The following is a 22,889-nucleotide window of genomic DNA, read 5'->3' on the forward strand; positions in this document are numbered from 1 at the left end:
TGGATTAATTATCCAATACTTTTTCAAAACCTTTGTACAAATCAACATGCTTTCCAATATATATGACTTTGCTTTAACTGAGTTTCTTGTGAAACCATACTCTGTCTTTTACCAAAGTGTGCAGAGGAATTCAAAGTACAAAGTACAAAAAGAGGGACTGCTGAGTCTGGCTGTGTGGGCACCTTGAGTTACAGCCTCTTCAACGTCTACTTTTAGTGGTACATTAACCACCGGTAATTAAAGTGTCACTTCAACATTGCTCAGGCTCCAGCGTTCTCACTTTCACCGGTCTGTTTAAGGCAGCAATGTCCACCAGTCTGACGTCACCAGTCACCCACCATGTCGTCGAAATAGAAGAAAGGATGTTTGGCAAAGGTGGAGTTCTAAATCAGAACCAGTAGCCTTGTGTCGAAACAGTGTCCAGCATCAGTACACTTTGTTAGACGTGGAAATGCAAATGCCTGCATTTCCTTTAAAATGTCTTTCTAAAATATAACTAGCAGCGGCATAGCTCAGGAGGTAGAGCGGGTTGACTTGTAACAGGAAGGTTGCTAGGTCAGGTGTCGAGGTGACAACGAGCAAGCGACCTAACTGCTCCCGACGAGCCGGCTGTCGCCCTGCATGGTTGACTCTGCCGTGAATGTGTGTATCAACCATTACAAGTTGCTTTGAACAAAAGCGTCTGAAAAATCCTTAAATGTAGCAGCCCTATTTTACGATGGATGAATAATCTCACAGTGAAGGTGCTGATGAATGCCATTCGCGCCACATGACAGTATGTCTATTCCGGTGATTAACACTGTGTTCTCCCTTTCAACTGATCACATAAACGACACATTCAATCCAAGAGTCAAAAAAAAAAAAACCTGTTGGAAAATGTAATTATGTTTTTCCTGGGTTGTGGATTGTTTTGCCTTGCCAACCTCTATATAATAACAGTAAAACTATTACAACCTTAGAAGTGTTAGTATTGGCAACTTGACACCGTCCGGGCAGTAAAGCGGTGCCACATGTAAATCAGGCTGCCATAGCACAATAAAAAAAATCTGTTTTTTTACTATTCATGCCTTGAAAATGAGACCCGACAATATCTACATTTAATATCTACAGAGTAAGTAGCCCGGAGCCACAGCTTATTTTCGGAGCCCCTGGATCCTTGACTCGTTTGCTGCAGGCCCGACCAAAAGCTTAACAGTTCCCCCTTAAAAGTCTGCTCCCCCTCACCGCCCCCCCCAAGGGGGGGGGGGGGAGGGGGGGGGGCGGGGCCTGCGCCCAGCGAACGGGGTCTATAGGGCATCACGTTGGTCATTTTCTGTAAAAACAGTACAGAGGCAGGGGACGCGTTTGTGCTTGTTTAACTTGTTTACTTTCTTTCTTCCGCACTGAAGTTGTTTTACCACCTGGTGATATATGGTATATGTATACACATGGGGGATGGGGACTCCCCATGTGGACTCCCCAATAGTCCATAGCTAACAAAAATCACAATGAAAGAATGGCTCTCCACTGGGAGAGGGGGAGTGTCGTTTTTCATCAGACCTCAGAGTACAGGGTACGGAGGGGGTGTGCTTGAGTGTGTATTTCTCGGCTTCTGCTCCAATAATGGTTGGTTGGGGTCAGTGCTGCGTAACATAAGGGTCCGGGCGGTGTGCCAGAACCACTAAAAAATGGAAACATGGGAAGAATGTAATCCCTGTGAAAATCATGCCAAATCCATGGAGAGATTAGAGAATGCTTCTGAAAAATAATAGTTTGGGAGCGAGACAATAATCCCATTTATTCAATAAGTTATTTTCCCTCTTATTTTGCTTTTATTTCATATCGTTTAACCCAGTAGCTGTGCCACTGAGGAATTCTGGTTGCCAGAGACATTTTGAAGGTGAAATGGTCACTAGTGTTGTCTTAGTGGTGCCATACCTCATTGTAGCCCAAACTCTGCAGCAACTCTTAATTCCAACACTTTTAGTGGTCGGGGTACGGATGCCATCCACCGGGGAGAGGGCAGAAATAAATAGGAAAGATCAGCTGGGATAGATGAAAGAGCTAAACACAGAGAGACATCTGTTTCTTTGTAACTCCCTGTTCATTATAACATGTCATTCTTATTTCAATTATTATTTCTGAACTGTTTCTTTTATTAAAAAATGTTCACATATGAAAAACACTTGTGACATTGTAATATATACTTGATAGGCCTATGCATAATCTTTTACTCACACTAGATGGCGCAAATGTGCCATTACCCTAAATGTGACACGACAGTTACCATGGTGATGACGCCATTCATCAGCCACGCCACACTAACACACCCCTGACAACATGGACGATGTCAACTAATACCGTCGAAAATGTAAGTGGACCAGAGGCACATCCTTGTCCTTTTGATGTCACTCAATCATCATAATTATCACAGCTCGTTAAACACACGCAGCGTACACAACCCACCGTTGTCAGAATGCGACCATCGTTTGTCTCCCATTACCCGTCATGCATCGCTTTATTGTGTCTAGTAGCTCGGGGAGACGTGAAGACGACGACGCAGCCGCCCCCCGTTTCCAACGGCCGAGGAGCTCGAGCGTGCGACAGCATCGGAGACATGCAGAGTAAAGGAGCGCGTGCCTAGCTGGTGGGGCTCGGCGACACTCGACTGTCCGCAGCAGAGCTCTCGACCCGGCCGGCCGGCAGCACGTCTCGACCGTCCGCGGAGCACTGGGACCAGCTGACGGGGCTCGGTGACCACCCCAGCACTCGACCAGCGGTGCGACTTCAAGCCGGAGGGGTGAGTTAGACGCTGCGTACAGTGTTGGCCTCTCCCGCTGCTATCTCCGGTCCTAGTGAGCCCTGGTGAGGGTGGCTAACTAGGGCCCGGAGGGGAGCCGGAGGGGTGAGCCAGACGCTGTGTACAGTGTCGGGCTTCTCTCCAGCCCTGGTTAGCCGCTCGGCTAACTAACGCGGCTCGCTTTGCATCCGCTGACATTGGACAGCTCCTCCTCTCCATCGGCGTTATCCACTAGCTCGCTCGGCTAACGGCTAGCTGCGTTATTGATGTGGTGATATCACCTCATGCAGTGCTACAACAAGGCGGTGACAGGGGTCGTTAACTCTCCGGTTTTTGTGTTACCACCGAAATGTTGAGGGATGGAATGAAGTAATGTCTTCTAGGCCTGTTGTTTACGAAGACAACCCTTCAATGTGATAATTACAGATGTCGTCAGATGTTTGTCATTATCCTTAAATGGAATGATTGGTGGAGGAGGAGGTGAGTGTTGGCTCTGTGTGTCGGCGCCCTATTAATGAAGCGAGGAGTGGGGAGCGTTCAGGGTGCTGTCCGCAATGCAGGTGCTGAAATTAAAGTATCCGCCTTATTCACGTCCGGCTCGTTTTAGTCATGTAGCTGGGGGATGTTGGGTCTTGGGTTCTTCTGTGTTGTGGGTGTTTAGGGGTTGTTATTGCGTCGTTCGTGTTGTAATTAGTTGAATGCTGTTGTTGGCTGTTTTGGGTCTTGCTTTCAGTTTCAAAACACTGTATACATCTTGCTCCACACCGCTAGTCAACAACTTTGTAGAAGATGCATCGATTAGATCTGCCTAGTATCCCTTAGACACTGAAGTTTGAATGTTTGGTAACATTTAGCGTCAAGAGTGTAAGCACCAATTCCAATTTTGTGGATACATGATCTATTATGCAAATATTATCCTGTTTGGATGAGAAGCACAAGCTAAAGCTTGTTGTGGCTCAGTATGGTAGCTAGTGTGTCATGCTGCTGCAGTTCATTGATTATTTATGTGCCCTGTGTGAGGAAATGCTGGTTGTGTATTATGAAGTAAAAGGAAGAGAGGGTGCACAGTGGGGTTAAAAATGAAAAATAAAATAAGCTTCTCCTCCCATTAAAAAAAACCTGCCTGATTCTGGAAATGATTCTAGGGGAACCTAAATCAATTCATGGGGCAACGGCAGACGTTTCTTTTGTTAGGTTAATTGTGCTAATGGACAGTTATTGAGTGAATGGGGTGGAGAGATGTTGTCATCGTTCTCGGAAGGAGACACTCCTCCGCCAGGCTCTGGATTATCCCTCAGGCTGTTGGGATGGATATGGATATGTTGGTTGTCTTGAGGCATCTATGCATGTTTGACTTAAGGGTGAGGGTTTAAGTTTAATTTCGGTTCTACACTATAACTCAGTACGGGTGAGGGTATTTTGTAGCCTATAACTACTAATTAGATTCAGGAAAACAAGCTTTAACTGAGTGGTGCGTCCGAGAAAGCGGGTGACGCAGGATGTATTATTGATGAGCACCAGCTGATGATGTAAGCGAGAGAAGCTCTGGGATGTTTTATTGAAGCACACTCACGCATCGTTCAGAGGACAGCAGGAGAGGAGGGGAGTAAACAGGAGGAGAAGGAGATGAGTAGTGAGATGATGAGAGCCGAGGCTGGGGGAGAGAGGGGAGGGAAAATGAATGGGACGGGGGGTGGAGAGGCCAGGCCAGAGACGCGATGAGGAGAGGAGATGAGAGGAAGAGAGAAAAGAAGAAAGGAGACGCAAGGAGATGAGAGGAAATGAGGAGAGAGAAGGGGACAGGACATGAAAAGAGAGAAGATGAGAGGAAATGAGAAGAGAGAAGAGGATAGAAGAGGAAAAGACAGAAGAAGAAAGGAATCGAGAAGAGAAAAGAGGATAGAGGAGAGGATAGGAGAGGAAGAGAGTAGGGGAAAGGAGTGGCAGGGCGGGGCTTTCTACAGCAGGGTGGTGGTGGGGGGAGGGGGGATCAATGTGCTCTGGACTCTCTGCCCTGGCCCGGGAGAGGGTGAGAGGAGGAAACCACCCAGATGGCTATTCTCTTTATACCCTTCAGGCCCTTCAGAGGACCAGGGCCTCGACTAAAGTAGAGGGCAACAGAGAGTGGGCGGATGTGGGGGTCTGGAGGTAGGGTTATTGTGTTGATACGTCTGTTTTGAGGGTAAATATTATCCCTCTGCGTGTATCTACTGCTGAGGCTATACTATAGATCTGATATTAAAAAGTAGTATACGTCGGATCATAATCTTTTGTTTACGTATTTCCTATTCAATTTATTCCTGACCCGTATTCCATTTAGAAAAAAAGCTCATTAGCTTGAAGCCATTATCAAGACATAATCACAGACAAAGCAGAACGCTGGCAGCACACTGAAGTCTCCACTCCAAATGTGCGGTCGGAAAGGAATTAAAGTCTATCATAATCTCTTTCTCTTTCTCTCTCTCTGTCGCTCTCTCTGTCTCTCTCTGTCTCGCTCTGTCTCTCTCGTTCTCTGTCTCTCTCTCTCTCTCTCTCTCTCTCTCTCTCTCTCTCTCTCTCTCTCTCTCTCTCTCTCTCTCTATCTCGCACTCTCTGTCGCCCTCTCTCTCACCCCTGATCCCCAGGTCCAGTGCGTGGGCCCGAGCCACAGCCGGCCATGGCGTCTGCTAACGTCAGCCTGGAGAACCAGCTGCAGAGTGCCCAGAAGAACCTGCTCTTCCTCCAGCAGGACCATGCCAGCACGCTGAAGGGGCTCCACGCTGAGATCAAAAGACTACAGCAGCACTGTACAGGTGACTGCTCCCCCCATGCAAATGACTGGTATAAGGTTCACATAGAGAGGCTTCAGAGGGGGATACTGGATATCACCGTCTGGAATCATCAGACGGAGCGCCGCCAGCAGATGAATGATGCCTTATAATATGTTGTACTCAATATGGAGCAATAGCATAATCACCCAAGAAAATGGCTTTTCATGTGCAGTCTTCTGATCTGGGAGCAGTGAACTGACCAGTGCTGCATGGTGCGTTATGGGCAGAGATATAATATTCAATCTGAATCTTGGGATTAGCAATTTGCATGATAGGTTGACGATCTCCATAGATTTACATCATGATAAGTGCCTTATTGCATTAAACTTACAGTGACATAAGCATAAATAGCTAAAAGAAAATCAGCATGCTTCATCATCAGATTGGTTTTGTAGTCAGTTTGGTGTCCTGGTTCTGCTGAAGTCGCTGTCTAAGCTTATTTATGTGTATGCCAAATTTGTTAGCTGGAAGGACACTTACTTCTTATGTGTCCCTGTTGAAGAGTCTGGGAACGGTTTCCTTCCTGTGAGAGAGTGGGACGACAACCCGACTCCACCTGAACACGGGCCTGTGCAGCACGTTGAGATTATATTTGGGATGGTTGGATAAATGATCAAACACTTGACTCAGTTCTTTACTGTAATACCAGCCCCGCCCTTTCTGATGTCTTCCTCATACCCTTTATTTACTCACACTAAACACAAATAATAGATTTAGGGAATAGGAGTTGTTTATATTAAGGAGATAGCATTGACAAAGACACCAATGCAGTGGCTATAGTTTTCTGGTATGCTATGTATAAGAGACCAGCATGTGGACTCAAAACAAAGGCCAGCCCTCCTGATGGGTCCATGGCTGTCTGCCTGACCATCACATCACGCTGTCTCTCCACAGACCTGACCTACGAGCTGACTGTGAGGAGCTCTGACCCTTCAGGTAAGATCACTCACCTCACAGCACACACCTATGCACACACGCACACAAACACATCAGCAACACAGTTCCCCCTTTCTAATGTGTCAAGCTGTAAGACCAATGCAGGGGTTCCCAATCTTGGGCTCACGATGCCACTCAGTCCCCTGATATGTATACAGGGTCACAGGTGATTGCTGACATAAGCTGTGCATCAATGACCCGGCTAACTATGATGTACCATACTTTCCCTTACTAGAGTGACACTTCAATTTAGCTAGGCTAGCTTGAACAAGTTCCTACACATGTTAGAATTAGTATAGATACTGCACGATAAAATGATATACAGGCTGTCCCTGGATGGAAAGGCATCCAGGCTCTACCCCTGGAATGGCTGTTCTGAACAGGGACAGGAAACCAATGATGAATTAAAACAATCCGTGGCTCCAGTTGATTTAATACCCACCCCTCCCTTCACACATGTTGTGTGTCTGTGAGACTGCGTGGCCGGACCCTGCATCAGGCAGCAGTCCAGATGGGGGACCACAGAGACAGATGATCTCACGCACACACCCTGCCCAACACCTCCCATCCCGTCCTCCCGTACCCTGATTAATTGGCAATTCAATGACAAAAACAACCACAAATGAAAAGAAAAAACAAGTAGTTATAAATCAAGATAATCTTCCTCTTCAACAACATCAACACTATTGCAAATCAATGACAGCCCTAAAACAACTGGGTGTGAAACCGGGGTATTCGTCAGGATGCAGCAATGATTTCAGTTCATCAAGAATAGGTTTTGGAAAAAGACCCCTGTTTTTATATCTAAATTATATATATAAACATATTTGGCACTTTTTTCAGGGCTTGTGAGGTGCATATAATGGAGGATGTTAGGGATAGAGTAGGTGGAGGGGGGGGAAAAGGCATTAAGATAACAGGGATGAAGGTCAGAGATGAGCCCTGGGCTCTCTAGCAGATCTGTAATATGAGACTGGAGATTCTGTGTGTGTGTGTGTGTGTGTGTGTGTGTGTGTCTCTGCTGCAGATGAGTCCCCCCTCCCCCCTGCTAACATCAGCTGATGTCCCCCACTGCCTGTTGTCTCGCTCAATGGCCGTCTGTGGTCGGGCTCACATGAATAACCTGATTATAGGATATGTGTGCAGCAGCAATGGGATGATTCACATGCTGATGTGAACTGTTACAGTAAGGGATGCATGTGGCCCAGAACACATTATGAACAATTACATTGTTACCAGAAATATGACCCAGTCCTAATAATACATGGGCATATGTTCTGCCTGAGTGAGTGTGAATTAAAAATCTGTTGTTGACATGTTTTTGCACCATTATTCACAAGTAGTGAAGCTGACAGAATCTCAGAGGCGATACGTGGGGAGCACTTGAGTACCACCAGAATCTGCATGCTGAACAGCAGAGGAAGCCCGGAATCCAACCATTTCATGGCCTAATGATTTCTACTCATTATTAATTTAAAGGGTCCATGCAAAAACACCATTTATCGCTGTCAGCGGATGAGTCTGCGTTACTATATCTGCTGTGTATATATATATATATGTGTGTGTGTGTGTGTGGTTGTGTGTGTGTGTGTGTGGCTAGTTCCTTAGCATGGGTCTGCTGGCACTTTGCCATGTTATTTGAACAAGCATCTATGTACTGGTTTACCATGTATATCATATTACCATGCTGCATGTGTCATAAGGTTTGCACATTGTGCATTGTGTGTCTGTGTGTGCGTGTGCGTGTGCGTGTGCGTGTGCGCGTGTGTGTGTGTGTGTGCATGTGCGCTTGTGTGCGCTGGCTACTGTACAGACAGCAGTGAGGTGCGTGGCAGGGAGCTCCAGCGGAGGTGCGAGGAGCTGGAGGACGAGCTGAAGCAGAAGGAGGTGGAGAACCGGGAGCTGCTGCGCGACCTGGAGCAGAAGAACGCCATGATCTGCGTGCTGGAGAACACCATCAAGGAGCGCGAGAAGAAGTACCTGGAGGAGCTGAAGATCAAGAGCCACAAGCTGGCGCTGCTGTCCGGGGAGCTGGAGCAGCGGGCCGGCACCATCGCCTACCTCACCTCCCAGCTGCACTCCACCAAGAAGAAGCTGCTGGCCGGCAGCTCCTCGGAGGCCAGCCCCAACAGCAGCCCCGTGGCCTCCTGCTACAAGCCCACGCCGCCGCCCACCCCGGCCTCCGCCGCCGCCAAGGAGCGCCACGCGCCCGACACGCCCCGCCGCCGCATGAAGAAGAGCCTCTCGCAGCCGCTGCACCCCGAGGTGACGGAGGTGTACCGCCTCGGCCAGGACGGCTCCCGGCGGCCCGTGCTCCGGGAGGCCGTGGACGCCATGCCGGACCCCACGCCCTTCCTGCGGGCGGCGCGGGAGCCCCTGGAGCCGCAGATGATGCGGGAGCGGCCGGCGCTCATCCCGCCCATCGCGTCGGAGCGTCCGCCGACCGGCGGCGGCGGCGGCGGCAGCCCGCGCCACAGCCCCGCCCGGCAGCACCGGGTGCACGTGGGCGTGGCGCACCGCATCCCCCACGGGGCCCCGCCCCCGGCCCCGCAGGTGCCGCAGCAGGTGGAGCTGGAGACTCTGGCTGTGGACCAGGTCAACGGCGGCAAGGTGGTCCGCAAGCGCTCTGAGACCGACCGGACAGTCTGACACGCTCACACGCAGACACACACACACACACACATACACATACAGACAGACACACACACATGAACTAACACACACACACAGGCACATACTAGCACATACGGACACACGCACATACAGACACACACACATGAACTAACACACACACACACACGTACAGGCACATACTAGCACATACGGACACACACACACACACACACACTGACTGACACACACAGACACACACACACTGCAACAACAGCAACAACAAGCAACAACAGTATAAATACACACACACACACGATGAGAGCAGCAAGGAGCCTGACCCACTGTGCAGCCTGCTTTTTATGCAACACTAGAAGTAAAATGAAAAAAAAAGCATTATCAAACCTTTATATGAATACCACTTTTTTAACGTAGTGAAGGACATCTTTAAAGCATGCCAAATGTTTTCCCCTAGACCCAGGTGACTCATCCCTCTTTATGCGTTTCCCTCCTTTACATTCAACACTGTCTTCGCACATACAATAATTACTCCGCCAAATACCTGCGTTAGTGCCTGCTGAATTGGGTCAACCATACAGAAAACAGTGGTGAATCGATCAAATATCCGTCTTCCTTCTTGTGGACTACAGTCTCTCTGTAACGTAGTCTGTATACGTATATTCAAGTATTTTCAGCAGCATCTCTAGGATAGAACTCGCAGAATTAAACTAGTATTCACAACATAAAGGTCTTTTCATCATATCGGTATAGTCATGCTACTGTAGGATCGCAATATGTGCAATGTAATATCCTGTAATATGTTAAACCAGGCCGAATTTCCCCTTTTTTTTGTTGTTTGTTGGAAAGGATATTGGAGGTATGGATGTTGAAAAGTACAGTTTAACTTATGCATCAACATGTGTCCCGGGCCAGAGAGAGATAGGGAGTAAGAGAGGCTTAAGATAAGAACTGAAGTCTCTGAGTCGGTTTTTTCTCAACAATGTTCATGTTTGATGTAAGGTTGTTTTTTTTGTTGCAGATACTCCTGATATTAGCTGTATAACATATATACATTGGTAATAAAAACGTTCATTTTACGTAGACGGTCAAAACAATGCGTCTGATAGTAAAAAGCAGTAGTAGCACATTGGAACAGCTAATTGTTTAATTGGTTGAACTTTCCTTTGACACACAACAGTATATAAATATACAGTATATATATACATCTCTGAGGCAAACCTGTTGTGATGTATGTGTCCTCTGCTCAGATCGCTTATATATTATCTAGATATTTCTGGCGATCTATAAACATTAAGAAATGCCAATATATATCCTCAACATGTATCGGCTCATTGGAATATTTCTTCGCTGCTGTTTGTGCTTTAAATAATCGACAGATGAATCAAAAATGATGCTGTTCTGTCAACAGTCATACGGCGCACACATGGTTCTGTTGTGTTTTTAATGTTTGAGTCCTGAAAGTATTTAATGCACTTTTCCTATTTACATGGAGAAACTATGACTATTCTGACTATCTTTCTAATCAGGAATGAATGATAGATGATAGATCTGTATGATGTTGTATATTCTGCTTACACTCTTCTTCCTATGCTAAGTTGATTAATTAATTAACGAATTAATTAATTAATTAATTTAACCTCACCCACACACCCTACAACTACACTGGCAGAGCTGGCTAGTGTTACACTTGCAGTAGCGTGAAAAATATCAATTTATAGATCGCTTTAAGCTGTTTTAACCTAATAAAAAGATGTCAAACCTGTTCTGTTTTGTTGGACTGCTGAATGCTGTTTCATCAAACGGCCGCTGGAGGTCAGCCTAGACCCGTTAGACCAGACACAAACTAACTCATAAAGACGATATGCTATCATAAAGCTATGTTACGACGGTCAAAAGGGTCAATTGCAATCTTTCAAGTTAACAATATTTGTTTGTTTGATAAAATGAGGTGGAGGGACTAATTATCGGTCAATGTTACGCATAATTGCCTTAATCTTGTTTTTATTAATTTGAAGGATCACAACAGGTTGATATATTTTACCAACGCAATCAAAGGTACTGCAAAGGTTTCCTCATTTACAGCCAGCGAGCCGTTTTTTTTAGTGCTCCCACGTTTACTACACTTAACTATTGACTTATTATTGTTGTTATTGTATCAAATCAAGGTACAGTAGTGAGAGGACCTGGGAATGGGGATGTCCTGGGTCGTAATTAGACCAGCTGCTGGGTTTGCGTTCGCATCCCCCTTTTGAGAATCGGGGTCCACAGCACGTCACGGATAGTAGGCCTATGCGTTTAAGTTAATTTGTTCCCTTTTCTTGACCATATAGGTATTAACGGCTCTTCAAGGCATAGCTTCCTGGGGTATTAATTCCTTTCAAATAACTCAAATAATAATGAATTTGTGTGATAAACAATGCTATTGACAAACGATTAGAAGGAGGGGTTATGTTAATGAGGGCCATGCCAATTTGCATACAGTGTAAAATTGATGTAGCCATGCTACTCGGTTTCAGACAAAGCTGCTTGGAAATTGCCTGGACGTGACAGTCATTGATTTAACCCTGGCTCCATCTTCTGACACCAGCGACGCAGCATCCTTTCGCTTCCTTCCTCACAGCATCGCGTCGCCCTGTGAGCGGAGCCTGTAGCCTTGGAAACACGGGGCTCCCGGCGGCCAGGCGTTCAGGTGCGTGCGGACCTCTGGTGCGTGATTTGGGGACAGCGTTGGACATGTTTACTACGTCTCTGGGTTCAAAGTGACGACAGAGTGGGATTTAAAGCAGTATAGCAGGCGGCTCTGCAACCCCAACTCGTTTGGAATATTGTTTTTGAGAAGCAGGGATTTACTTTAACCAAACGGAGTGGAACCGGATAGCACTGGTGTGTAGTGCATTGAAAAAAAAATCAAGGTCCTTGAGACTCAACAATAGCATTTTTTCTATATTTGATTGTGTTGTTTTCTCATCCTACAGCTGGAGCTTTAAGATGTGGGTGCAAATTGGATTTCACGACAACATGAGTGATGCGAATCTGCATTTCAGGATATGCTCTGTTTTTTATCTCACACCGTGACTGGGTACTGGATACTGGATACGGTGTCGCTTCCCTGGACGGATCAACCCACAGGTCTGTATGGCTGATCGATACAAGCCTGCTGTACATGATTACCAATATCAACATCGACGAGCTTGCCTCGGACCGCACACATTCAGCCTTACATTCAGACTGTAGGCTAGACAAATCTAAATGTGAGTAATGCAATAAGCGATAGCCTTTATGCAATAGTGAAGGCTTCCGAGTTTGTCTATTTTCACTATTGAGTTTTCCTACAGAGGTCTATTGAAAATCGGTCCGGTTTTCATATTGCACGGTTGGATTTAGCAAAAGCTTCTTGTTGAAGCGATTCTTGTTGATTGTATCCATGAAGAGAAATAGTAAACATAACAACAACAACAACAAAAATTAGCAGGGTTTTATGGCATATATTCATCTGACGATAGCTGTTGGTCCATATGCTATCGAGGAGATGTTGTGATGTATGTGTGTTGTTAATACATTTGTAATGATTTTCTGTGATTATTTCTGCCTTGTTTCTTGTCTAGTCTCTGAGAACCAACCTGTACCTGTGCACTGCTTAAACGTGGAGGTCTAGAGAGGCTCAGAGCTCATCCAACCCCTCCTCCCCCCCGCCAGACCAACAAAGAGGAGCCGAGACGTTGGCCTGATCACAACGGACAGTCCATTCCATGCGCAGTGGGACCCCCCCCTCCCACACTCCCGACAGTGGATCCAGTCGGATCGTCATGGCACTCGCTGATTTAAGCTTTTCCATCCGCCGCTACAAAGACCTTGGTCTGCGTTTCCTGTTGACCCCCCGTGGTGCGGGGGTGCTCTAGCCCCGGGACACGCCTCCCCCACACTCTGACTGTTTGACCCCCCCTTCAACCTGTGACCACACACACACGTCCGCCAAGCAGAGACCTTTGGCCCCCCCCCACCCGGCCCGGACTAGGAGATGGCTCGGCCGGGCTCCGGGGTCGGCGGGCTGGGGTACCCCCCCCAGAACCTGGCCAGGGTGGTGGTGTGGGAGTGGCTGAACGAGCACGGGCGCTGGCGGCCCTACAGCGCCGCCGTGTGCCACCATGTGGAGAACGTCCTGAAGGGGGACGCCCGGGGCACGGTGGTCCTGGGACAGGTGGACGGCCAGCTCACGCCCTACATCATAGACCTGCAGTCCATGCACCAGTTTCGCCAGGACACAGGTGAGCAGCAGCAGCCCCCCCGACCCCCCAGGGGTCGTTATGGGAGTGTTACACGGGAGCCGGACCCCGACACCACTTGTAGATCGGTTTGCATTGTAGATTACATTTTTTTACATTTACTTTAAGGGCATTTAGCAGAAACTTTTATCCAAAGCAACTTACAATATGTATATTTGTCAGAAGAAAGAGAAACAACAATATATGTGGCTGTCATGTTCATAGAACCAAGTGCCAAGCACTCAAAACTGTTAGGTTAACCCATTCCACGTTTACAAACAAAGATAGCTAGGATAAGATGCTACATAATGCTAAGTACTATTTTTAAGTGCAAGGACGTACAACATTCAATAAGGTACATTAAGTACCAGGACGTACAACATACAATAAGTGCGTGCATTAAGTACCAGGACGTACAACATTCAATAAGTGCATTAGAGCGGTGCGAGGGGGTAAGGGGGGAAGCAATGCAGTCTAGTTGAACTCCGAACAAGTGAGTCTTGATTTCTTTGTAGAAGCTGGTGAGCGAAACAGAGATGACTAGATGACTCGCTCCCTAGGTTAAACCCATGCTTTTCCATGCATGAGCTGTCATGGGTTGTTATTGGTACCTGGTTACCTGCTGAGTTAGCGTTATCGTGACCAACCTGTCCTCTGCTGGAGGAGCTGAATTGAAAGGGCGTTAAAAGGATCAAGGAGTTTGGTTGTCCTTTAGGGACAGTATACTGAGGCAACACCACCGGTTTCAGGTTACCTTTAAAAGCATTGAGCAGTGTCCCACAAGCAATTAAATGGAGCAGGATGTGCATCCACGAGAGTTGGTGAAGTGCAACTCTGGTGAAAACAAAAGGAATACACTTTGCATGCTTTTCATCGTCTCCGACTTCATCTGGGCACCATCGCCTGCTTTTCTCCGTGTACGGCCAATTAAAACGGGACAGCCAGCTTCTCTCTGTGTTTGGAAGGGGCTTATGTAATCACTGGAGGGGATGAGTGAGAACGTTACCAGTCTGCTTCAGGGACCGGTGATGAGCCACAGGTAGAGCTATCAGCCATCGCCACAACAGGAGATTGAAACCAAGCCTGTGATGTTACTTGGCAACGATATTACCAACTGTGGCAACTCCGCTCGTGTGCCTCAGTGCAATAAACAACAATGACAATGGATCCCAATACAAATGAACCATTCGGTTCATTTGTATTGGGATCCATTGTCATTGTTGTGGTCTGTGTTGGATGTCTATGTCGGATGCAGAGAGGCTGTGACCTTGCCAAAGGTCACCACGCCGCGATGGGCTCGGGAGGCGAATGAGTGCTGCATCACGGAGCACCGCTCGCTTCATTACATCGCCGGCATGGCAACAATATAGAGAGTTGTCGTTATCATTTACTGGCCATTGTGATGTAGGAGTCCTTTAAGTTATGTCACGTTGACCCCGGATTTATTACTCCGTTCCATTATGTAAAATGCCATTTTTATGCTATTGTGGTCACAGCGAGGGGATATTCTGTGCGATTGCACGGTGAGAACAGGGAGTTCTGTTCAATTTAGTTTCTTTCACTGTCTGTTGAAGGTTTTGTACAGGGCATTAGGTTCATGTCTGCACTCAACCTATTGTATTTAAGTATTGAAGGCATGAAAAGCAAGGTATTTATCATACAGTCAAGGATATGAGTTATAACATGCTTTTGTTTCCCCCCTGGCTAATATTTCTTATCAAGGGCCAAGTGCTATTGTGAATGCGATGTGTTTGATAACCTCAGAATCCATCCAGTGTCTCAGTCTCAAATGGCTTCTTTTGATTTCACACACATTTCACTCACATGGGGTGTGCCGAGGGACTTTAGGCAACTGTTGAAGACAAATAGATTTTGTTCTCAGTGGCGAGAGGCCGATGAAATGTGTGCGCCGTCAGCAACCTGAAGACTGCAGGGCACAACGTGCAAGGCGGGAAAAGAGATGTTTTACTATTAACGTTTGAAGAGGCATGATGGACGCAAGCGGAAATGATTGTCATACTCCTATTCAAAGCCTAGAGAGGAGGACATCGGGCAAAGGGGTCTTGGCGGATGAAGAATAACTGCTGCCTCCGAGGCTCCCGTTTCCCTCGGTGGCGAAGAAGTAAAAGCTGCGTCACGTTTTGAACAACACACCTTTTCCATCTAGTCTCCACTGAAGCTTTGGATTGTCGGTGCCGTTAAAGTAGTTAACTATTATGAAGAAGCATTATGCTAACGCAGATCTGCGCAGACTTCGGACGTCACGACTCTCCCAAGTTCAAAAACGTGACGCAGCTTTTACTTCTTCGCCACCTACAGAGTTTGTTATGTAGAGTTTGTTATGTACGATCATTCAAAAACGCCATGTTATTTCCCATGGACATTTGACCAAAGGGAACCGAAGCCTCGGAGGCGGGACCAGTTTGCTTTGCAGCCCCTCATCGGTCGATTGCTATGAATCCGAAAGGCTTCCTTCAGACTAAAGCTAAGGCCAATCGCCAGATAAACAGGGGGGGGGGTCTACTCTCTCAGGTATTCCTATTCAAGCGCAGGTTGATTGCGCAACGTGTTTTGAAACTGTAGACCTTGATATGTGATCTCATCTCTCACGCCCCGCAACCTGCAACAAGCCTTTGCTCCGGCGCGTCGAGAGATTGTGTTTTCTGTTTTGCACGTCCTTCAGCTAGATTGGGACAGACTGAGCCGTGTTTACATGTTTTACGCTGCTCCTGTTCTACGCACTCCCCCACCCCCCATCTTTACTTTCAGGGACATAAAAGAACAGATCAGAGAGAGAGCGAGTGTGTGCATGTGTGTGTGTGTGTATGTGTGTTTGTGTATGTGGGTGTGTGGGTGTGTGCGCGTGCGTGCGTGCGTGCGCGTGCGTGCGGGTGCAAGCCTAGGGATGACCAGCAGTCAGAGAGCAGCTCGTCAGCCCTTGCGGCTCCACCTCTGTTTATGGCTCCTGCGTGTGCCGTTGGCGTGGCGCTGGAGCGTGAGCTACTGTGGCGCTCGGGACACAATTGTCACAACAGGTCCTGATTAATGACCAGCCCAACCCCCCCTTTCACCACCTTCACCACCATCCTCCTCGTCCGTCCGTCCGCCCCCCCTTCCCCCCTTCCATTGTAAACCGATTGTAACCTAGGGGGTGGGGTCCGTTCATTTCAGTCGCCAGTCCTTGTGGTCCAATCAGCATGTAGAGGGGAGCTTGCGGCTCATTTGGAGCTCTTCTCCTCTGAGGTGAGTGTTTGTCACCCTGTGTTCTCTGAGGCCGGTTGGTTGGCAACACCTGGGCCTGGAGAGAGGCATTGCACTTGTTTGTGTGCATCGCGTCCCGTCGTGTGTGTGTGTGTGTGTGGGTGTGTGCGTGTGTGTCGTGACGGAGTGTGTTTTTTGTGTAAAGGTGTTTGTTTGTGTGTGTCAGTGTGTGTGTGAGCAGGTGCAGACATGGGTGTGTGTTGATGTGCATGTTTGTGTTGTGGGTGTTTGTGTGTGTATGTGTATGTACATCACAGCTGAATGTGTGTGTGTGTGTGTGTGTGTGTGTGTGTGATGTGCATGTTTGTGTTTGGGTGTTGGTGAGTCGCAATGGAGTGTGCCGGACTCCCTGCCTCCGCGAAATGTTGGCGTCATGCGTAAAGTTGTTTTTGTGTGTACATCGCAGCTGTGTGTGTGTGGGTATGTGTGAGTGGGCAGGTCCTTGTGTGTGTCTTGATGTGTATGTGTGTCTGGTGGCAGTGTGCGTGTGTGTGGGTATGTATGTTGGTGGTAGACTGTGTGTTAATGGTCCTCCCTCACTGAGCCTCTGCAGGGCTGCTGGGATGAGCTCCTTGGGGAACGCAGCCCACCGCGTCACTGACTTCTATGAGTCTGTGGACTGTAGTTAAGTCCTCCCTCACCGCCCTCTCATCAGCGCGTTACACAAAAGACCCGTTCCAGGTCACCACAGACCGGCCCGTCTGCTCCTCCTCAAACCACGGGCCGCGGAGCTCCGACAGATGCAGCGTTTAAAAAAAAAATATATATATATATATATAGGGTATATACAGGTACGATAAATCTAGCTGCAAGCGAGGAATGGTTTGGCCTCTAGCCAGCAGGGGATCGATCCATTTTCATCCCCAGAGGGGTGTTTGATCCTACCTACACCGCTATGGAATGATCCCCTTTCACCCCCACGCCTTCTCCATCACGCACGCACGCACGCACGCAGGCACACACACACACACGCACACATACGCAAATGTTGGGTTGACTTCACATGGCAGTGAGGGCTTCTGCTCATTGACATCCTGCCCATGCGCACCAGTGATTAAGTGTGTCTTTATGGAGGCTATAGTAGCAGCTCAAGGAAGAGAAATGCTGTTAGGTGTGCCGTTGAATACACGCGTTTATTCTCCTGAGACTATGACGCAATGTCGATAATGAGCCACCTAAAAATCTGAAATACCCGTTTTGATATACACCTTTGGAAAGAAAATCAATATAAGTGTATAAGTATACGATAATTCACCTCAATCACTTGGCGCCGCGATCGCCGCTATATTGCGATTCTTACGCTAAAAGCTGCTATCTATCATTCCCGTCAACGCTAAGATTCAAACTTACTGTATAATATTACCCACCATGTATCCCTGTTTACCGCGTTGCTCGCCCCGTGCCCTTCGAGTCATAATTTGCATCTATTGGCGTCTTTGCATTGACTTTGTATGTATTGGCGCCGCGCATTTTGCTGTGAACGCATCTTAACAGAAATACTTGTTGCTTTCTTTATTACCTCAAGCTAAAAAGATTCGGCCTGCTTGCTAAGGATTGTTGACATTGACTATCTCAAGGTGTACATCAGTCATGATTTTTCTTCAACACACTCTCTCTTCCTCGTTCCGAAATCGGCATTTGGTGAGCCATTGACTTCCATTATATTCGAAACGAGTATTTAGCAGCAACCCTAACTGTATCTAGGTTTTGTAAAAACCTAGATACAGATCAGTGCATACCCTGGCACGATAGTTTTCTCCCCACAAACGGTTCTGTTTTCACGTCACTGCACATGCCTAAATGGACTTGGACGAATAGACAGGGCACACTAGAAGTAGTGCTTGTATAATATATATAGGCTAGCTCAGTGCTCTAGATAGAGAGGCTGACAAAAGAGGACCAACATGTACATTCTGGCCCTCTGCAAGGTTAGGGCGCCCCTGATATTGGATATAAATATACAGAAAATAGGCTAATATTGAATCTTCTCTAATATTTTCAACCTCATGATTCCTCAATAATTAATACAATGTATTAATGTATAGCATTATCACTGACCTCATTCTGAACAGGGGCCTCCTCAGGGCCGTGTCCACATAACCCTTCTACTGGCAGGAGAGGACTGGCAGGACGCTGGGGAGCACTGGGATGGAGCTCTGGGATGGAGGGCTGGGATGGAGGGCTGGGATGGAGGCCTGGGATGGAGCTCTGGGATGGAGGGCTGGGATGGAGGGCTGGGATGGAGGGCTGGGATGGAGGCCTGGGACAGAGCTCTGGTGCGGTGAGAGAGAACAACACTGCTCACAGGTTCTGTCTCTATGATAACATGGCATTCACCGTCACTGAATGACTATGGGACGACGATTCATTTTTTTCATCTATATTTGACACAGCAGCCTCCTAAAGTTAGGATAGACATGGAAAGAGCTAGTCCCTCCTCCGTTTCCATGTTCACCAGGGTGACAAGTCCCGCCCCATTTCATACACGATTGGTTGCCTTTCTGAGAAGCTTGTTGAGAGGCACCGCACAAAAAGGCAGACCACTTTGAAAAAAGATGAACCCTAAAAAGAAGTTGGCTGTAAAATAAACGCTCTATGGAAATGGGCCTTTGGGGTTTGTGGAAGGTCAATTAAATAAATCCCAATATGACCAAACAGGACAAGTAGACTATGTATTGCTGGCCATCTACGTTCATTCTGTAGTTTCTCTGGCTCCTATGGTGACGGGGCCTTGGCTCTCTGTAGTTTGTCTGGTCTCCTTGGCGACCGGGGCCCGGTCCGGCCACATCCTGACGCATCAGCAGAGGAGCGAGAGGAGATCTGTAGCGTACATCTGAGGGCCGCCACTGGCACAGCAACGACGTTGATTTCCAAATCCTGTGATCTGCCCGTTTGAACCCGTTTTAAAAAGCAGATTCTGCTCTTGGGGGCCAAATAGCCGTCCAGCTTTACAGAACTCCCTCTCCCACCACCCAGCCTGTGGCTTGTGATCGTCTACAGCGTCACCAACACAAGGCTGCAGTGCCCACTCAATCTGAATTAGAATAATAATAATAAAATATCTCTTTGCGGCCGAGGGTGTGTGTGTGTGTATAACTGTTTTTGCTGTGTCATGCTATCACCATTTGATGTTCAAGGAGGTCATTGTCAACGTCTCTCTTCTGAGCTTTTGGACCAGTTTGTTAGTCTTTTTTGCTGAAGGCTGAACCTCGTGCGTGTATTTTTAGCCGTCGTCGGACTCACAATAGCTTCGGCCGCCCATCACTTTGATCTACGACGGAACGTGTATTCATTAAAAGGTCATCGTCGCCGGGAGTCAACACAGGGGTCGTTAAAATGTAATGAATGAGGCGAATAATGAATCCAGCTGTTTCCTTTGCTGAAACCTGCTGACGTTAAAACACTTTTGGACCCCACACCACTGTACCGGCCAGATGTTAAGGTAGCCGTGGAGAGAGAGAGAGAGAGAGAGAGAGAGAGAGAGAGAGAGAGAGAGAGAGAGAGAGAGAGAGAGAGAGAGAGAGAGAGAGAGAGAGAGAGAGAGAGAGAGAGAGAGAGAGAGAGAGAGAGAGAGAGAGAGAGAGAGAGAGAGAGAGAGAGAGAGAGAGAGAGAGAGAGAGAGAGAGAGAGAGAGAGAGCTCAGCCCGGTCCCTCGTCTCCCCGGTGAAACCCAGACTCTGATCTCTGGGAGCGTTCTCCGCCGCTGCTCGGCGGGCTGACATGAGTCGAGTTGTTTTTAAGAAGGCAGAAGTGGCTTCAAGCTTCAATCGTTTTCCCCCTCCCCAGACGCGGTGATCCTTCTAAGTACAGCTGGTCGTGGGAGGGCTTTTTTTTGTTCTGGGGCTCAGCGCGTGTGTCAGATGTCATGGAGCGCCGAGGAGGCCTCCCAGTCGAGGCCCCCTCCCCAGCGCTGAGTTCGGCGTGGCAGGTCTGTTCGCCCTGATCCTGGGACCGGTTGGCGCATGCGCTGGATTTGTAAGATTGGACAAACAAAAGTCGGGCTGCAGAATCTTCACTCCTTCCTTGCTGCTGCTGCATCGAGTCTTTATTTAAAAGTTTGTGTCTTATGTCATTTTGACGCATAGACCAGCATATCAACAGCTATATGTGGAATGAAAACGCCGGATGATTCTTTGGAGAAATTCCACTATATTCACACAGTGTCACGTGGTAGGTTTTGAAAAAAAATATGTATTTGTGTATTTTCTATCTTCGTCATAACACTCCACTGCCTACTTCATCTGAGCAGGCAAACAACAACACATGGCGTCACTTCCAACATGGCATGACTGAATCTGCTGATCAAGCCATTCCCATCATATTTATATCCTGACAGCTTGCCTCTCTGTTCGCCGCCACTGCGCTAGTCAGACATGCCAACTCTTAGCTCGTTCACATGCTAACTCTTAGCTCGTTGACATGCTAACTCTTAGCTCGTTCACATGCTAACTCTTAGCTCGTTCACATGCTCTTAGCTCGTTCACGTGCTAACTCTTAGCTCGTTCACATGTTAACTCTTAGCTCGTTCACATGCTACCTCTTAGTTCGTTCACATGCTAACTCTTAGCTCCTTCACATGCTCTTAGCTCGTTTACATGCTAACTCTTAGCTCGTTCACATGCTAACTCTTAGCTCCTTCACATGCTCTTAGCTCGTTTACATGCTAACTCTTAGCTCGTTCACATGCTCTTAGCTCGTTCACATGCTAACTCTTAGCTCGTTCACATGCTAACTCTTAGCTCGTTCACATGCTAACTCTTAGCTCCTTCACATGTTAACTCTTAGCTCGTTCACATGCTACCTCTTAGTTCGTTCACATGCTAACTCTTAGCTCCTTCACATGCTCTTAGCTCGTTTACGTGCTAACTCTTAGCTCGTTCACATGCTCTTAGCTCCTTCACATGTTAACTCTTAGCTCGTTCACGTGCTAACTCTTAGCTCGTTGACATGCTAACTCTTAGCTCCTTCACATGTTAACTCTTAGCTCGTTCACATGTTAACTCTTAGCTCGTTCACATGCTACCTCTTAGCTCGTTCACATGCTAACTCTTAGCTCGTTCACATGCTAACTCTTAGCTTGTTCACATGCTAACTCTTAGCTCGTTCACATGCTAACTCTTAACTCGTTCACATGCTAACTCTTAGCTCGTTCACATGCTAACTCTTAACTCGTTCACATGCTACCTCTTAGTTTGTTCACATGCTAACTCTTAGCTCGTTCACATGCTCTTAGCTCGTTCACATGCTAACTCTTAGCTCCTTCACATGCTCTTAGCTCGTTCACATGCTAACTCTTAGCTCGTTCACATGCTAACTCTTAGCTCGTTCACATGCTAACTCTTAGCTCGTTCACGTGCTAACTCTTAGCTCGTTCACGTGCTACCTCTTAGCTCGTTCACGTGCTAACTCTTAGCTCGTTCACGTGCTAACTCTTTGCAGTGCTACTCATATGGGTGAATACATTGGATGTGGGGACTTTACAAAGGTGAATAAGCAGCTCGCTAGCGAGCGTTGTCCTTTGGCAGTAAAGATTGAGCGTCTCGCTAGCGAGCGCTCTTAAAGGCACGGCTACAGACTGTCCCAGAGACTGATGGGAACCAGGAGAGGGAGGGGCAGTGACAAGGGCAGGGACAGGCACACACGCAAGCCAACCTGTGCACAACCTGCGCGCACACATACACACGCTAATGGTCACACACACACACACACACACCTATGGTGCTAGAACCGGAGGTTCACAGTTTCGCACACACCTCCCGCCCACAGGACAACAATCACTTATTTTGATTGTTTGCAGCCAAAGCACTCAGCAGAATATCAATGTGGGTGTGGGTCTCTCTCTCTCTCTCTCTCTCTCTCTCTCTCTCTCTCTCTCTCTCTCTCTCTCTCTCTCTCTCTCTCTCTCTCTCTCTCTCTCTCTCTCTCTCTCTCTCTCTCTCTCTCTCTCTCTCTCTCTCTCTCTCTCTCTCTCTCTCTCTCTCTCTCTCTCTCTCTCTCTCTCTCTCACCCACATCTTACTTCATTCTTGGTAAGACATGTCTGGTGGATCGGACCAACTTCTGTGCCAGTAACCGGTCTCTATGACCTCCACTCCTCAGCATAGACGCATGCACCACACACACACACACACGCACACGCACACGCACACACACACAGACACAGTCCCTCAAATGGATGCCACTTGGCCAGGGGGGGACATGAGTCATCGGA

At 47.6% G+C, this 22,889-nt stretch overlaps 2 protein-coding genes across 2 annotated transcripts in view; both read left to right on the forward strand.

Moving 5' to 3' along the window:
- Positions 1 to 2,726: 2,726 nt before the first annotated feature.
- Positions 2,727 to 9,174, forward strand: ccdc92 (coiled-coil domain containing 92; the record flags this gene model as incomplete). The annotated part of the gene is made up of 4 exons (XM_084467760.1): positions 2,727 to 2,779; positions 5,404 to 5,571; positions 6,484 to 6,525; positions 8,339 to 9,174. The coding sequence occupies exons 2-4, from the start codon at positions 5,436 to 5,438 to the stop codon at positions 9,172 to 9,174; spliced, it is 1,014 nt and encodes a 337-aa protein (XP_084323886.1). The 5' UTR covers positions 2,727 to 2,779; positions 5,404 to 5,435.
- A 2,539-nt stretch (positions 9,175 to 11,713) lies between these two features.
- The window catches only part of dtx1 (deltex 1, E3 ubiquitin ligase), a gene marked incomplete at its 3' end in the record, with an annotated part of 39,607 nt that continues 28,431 nt past the window's right edge, over positions 11,714 to 22,889 (forward strand). Inside the window, exons 1-3 of the mRNA XM_084468216.1 lie at positions 11,714 to 12,039; positions 12,132 to 12,285; positions 12,762 to 13,421. Of these exons, the coding sequence (XP_084324342.1) occupies positions 13,175 to 13,421 (247 nt within the window). The 5' untranslated portion in view covers positions 11,714 to 12,039; positions 12,132 to 12,285; positions 12,762 to 13,174. The remainder of the gene's footprint in view (positions 12,040 to 12,131; positions 12,286 to 12,761; positions 13,422 to 22,889) is intronic.

Source organism: Micromesistius poutassou (genome assembly GCF_964030765.1).
Source record: "Micromesistius poutassou genome assembly, chromosome: 5".
In the NCBI taxonomy this organism is placed as follows: Eukaryota; Metazoa; Chordata; class Actinopteri; order Gadiformes; family Gadidae; genus Micromesistius; species Micromesistius poutassou.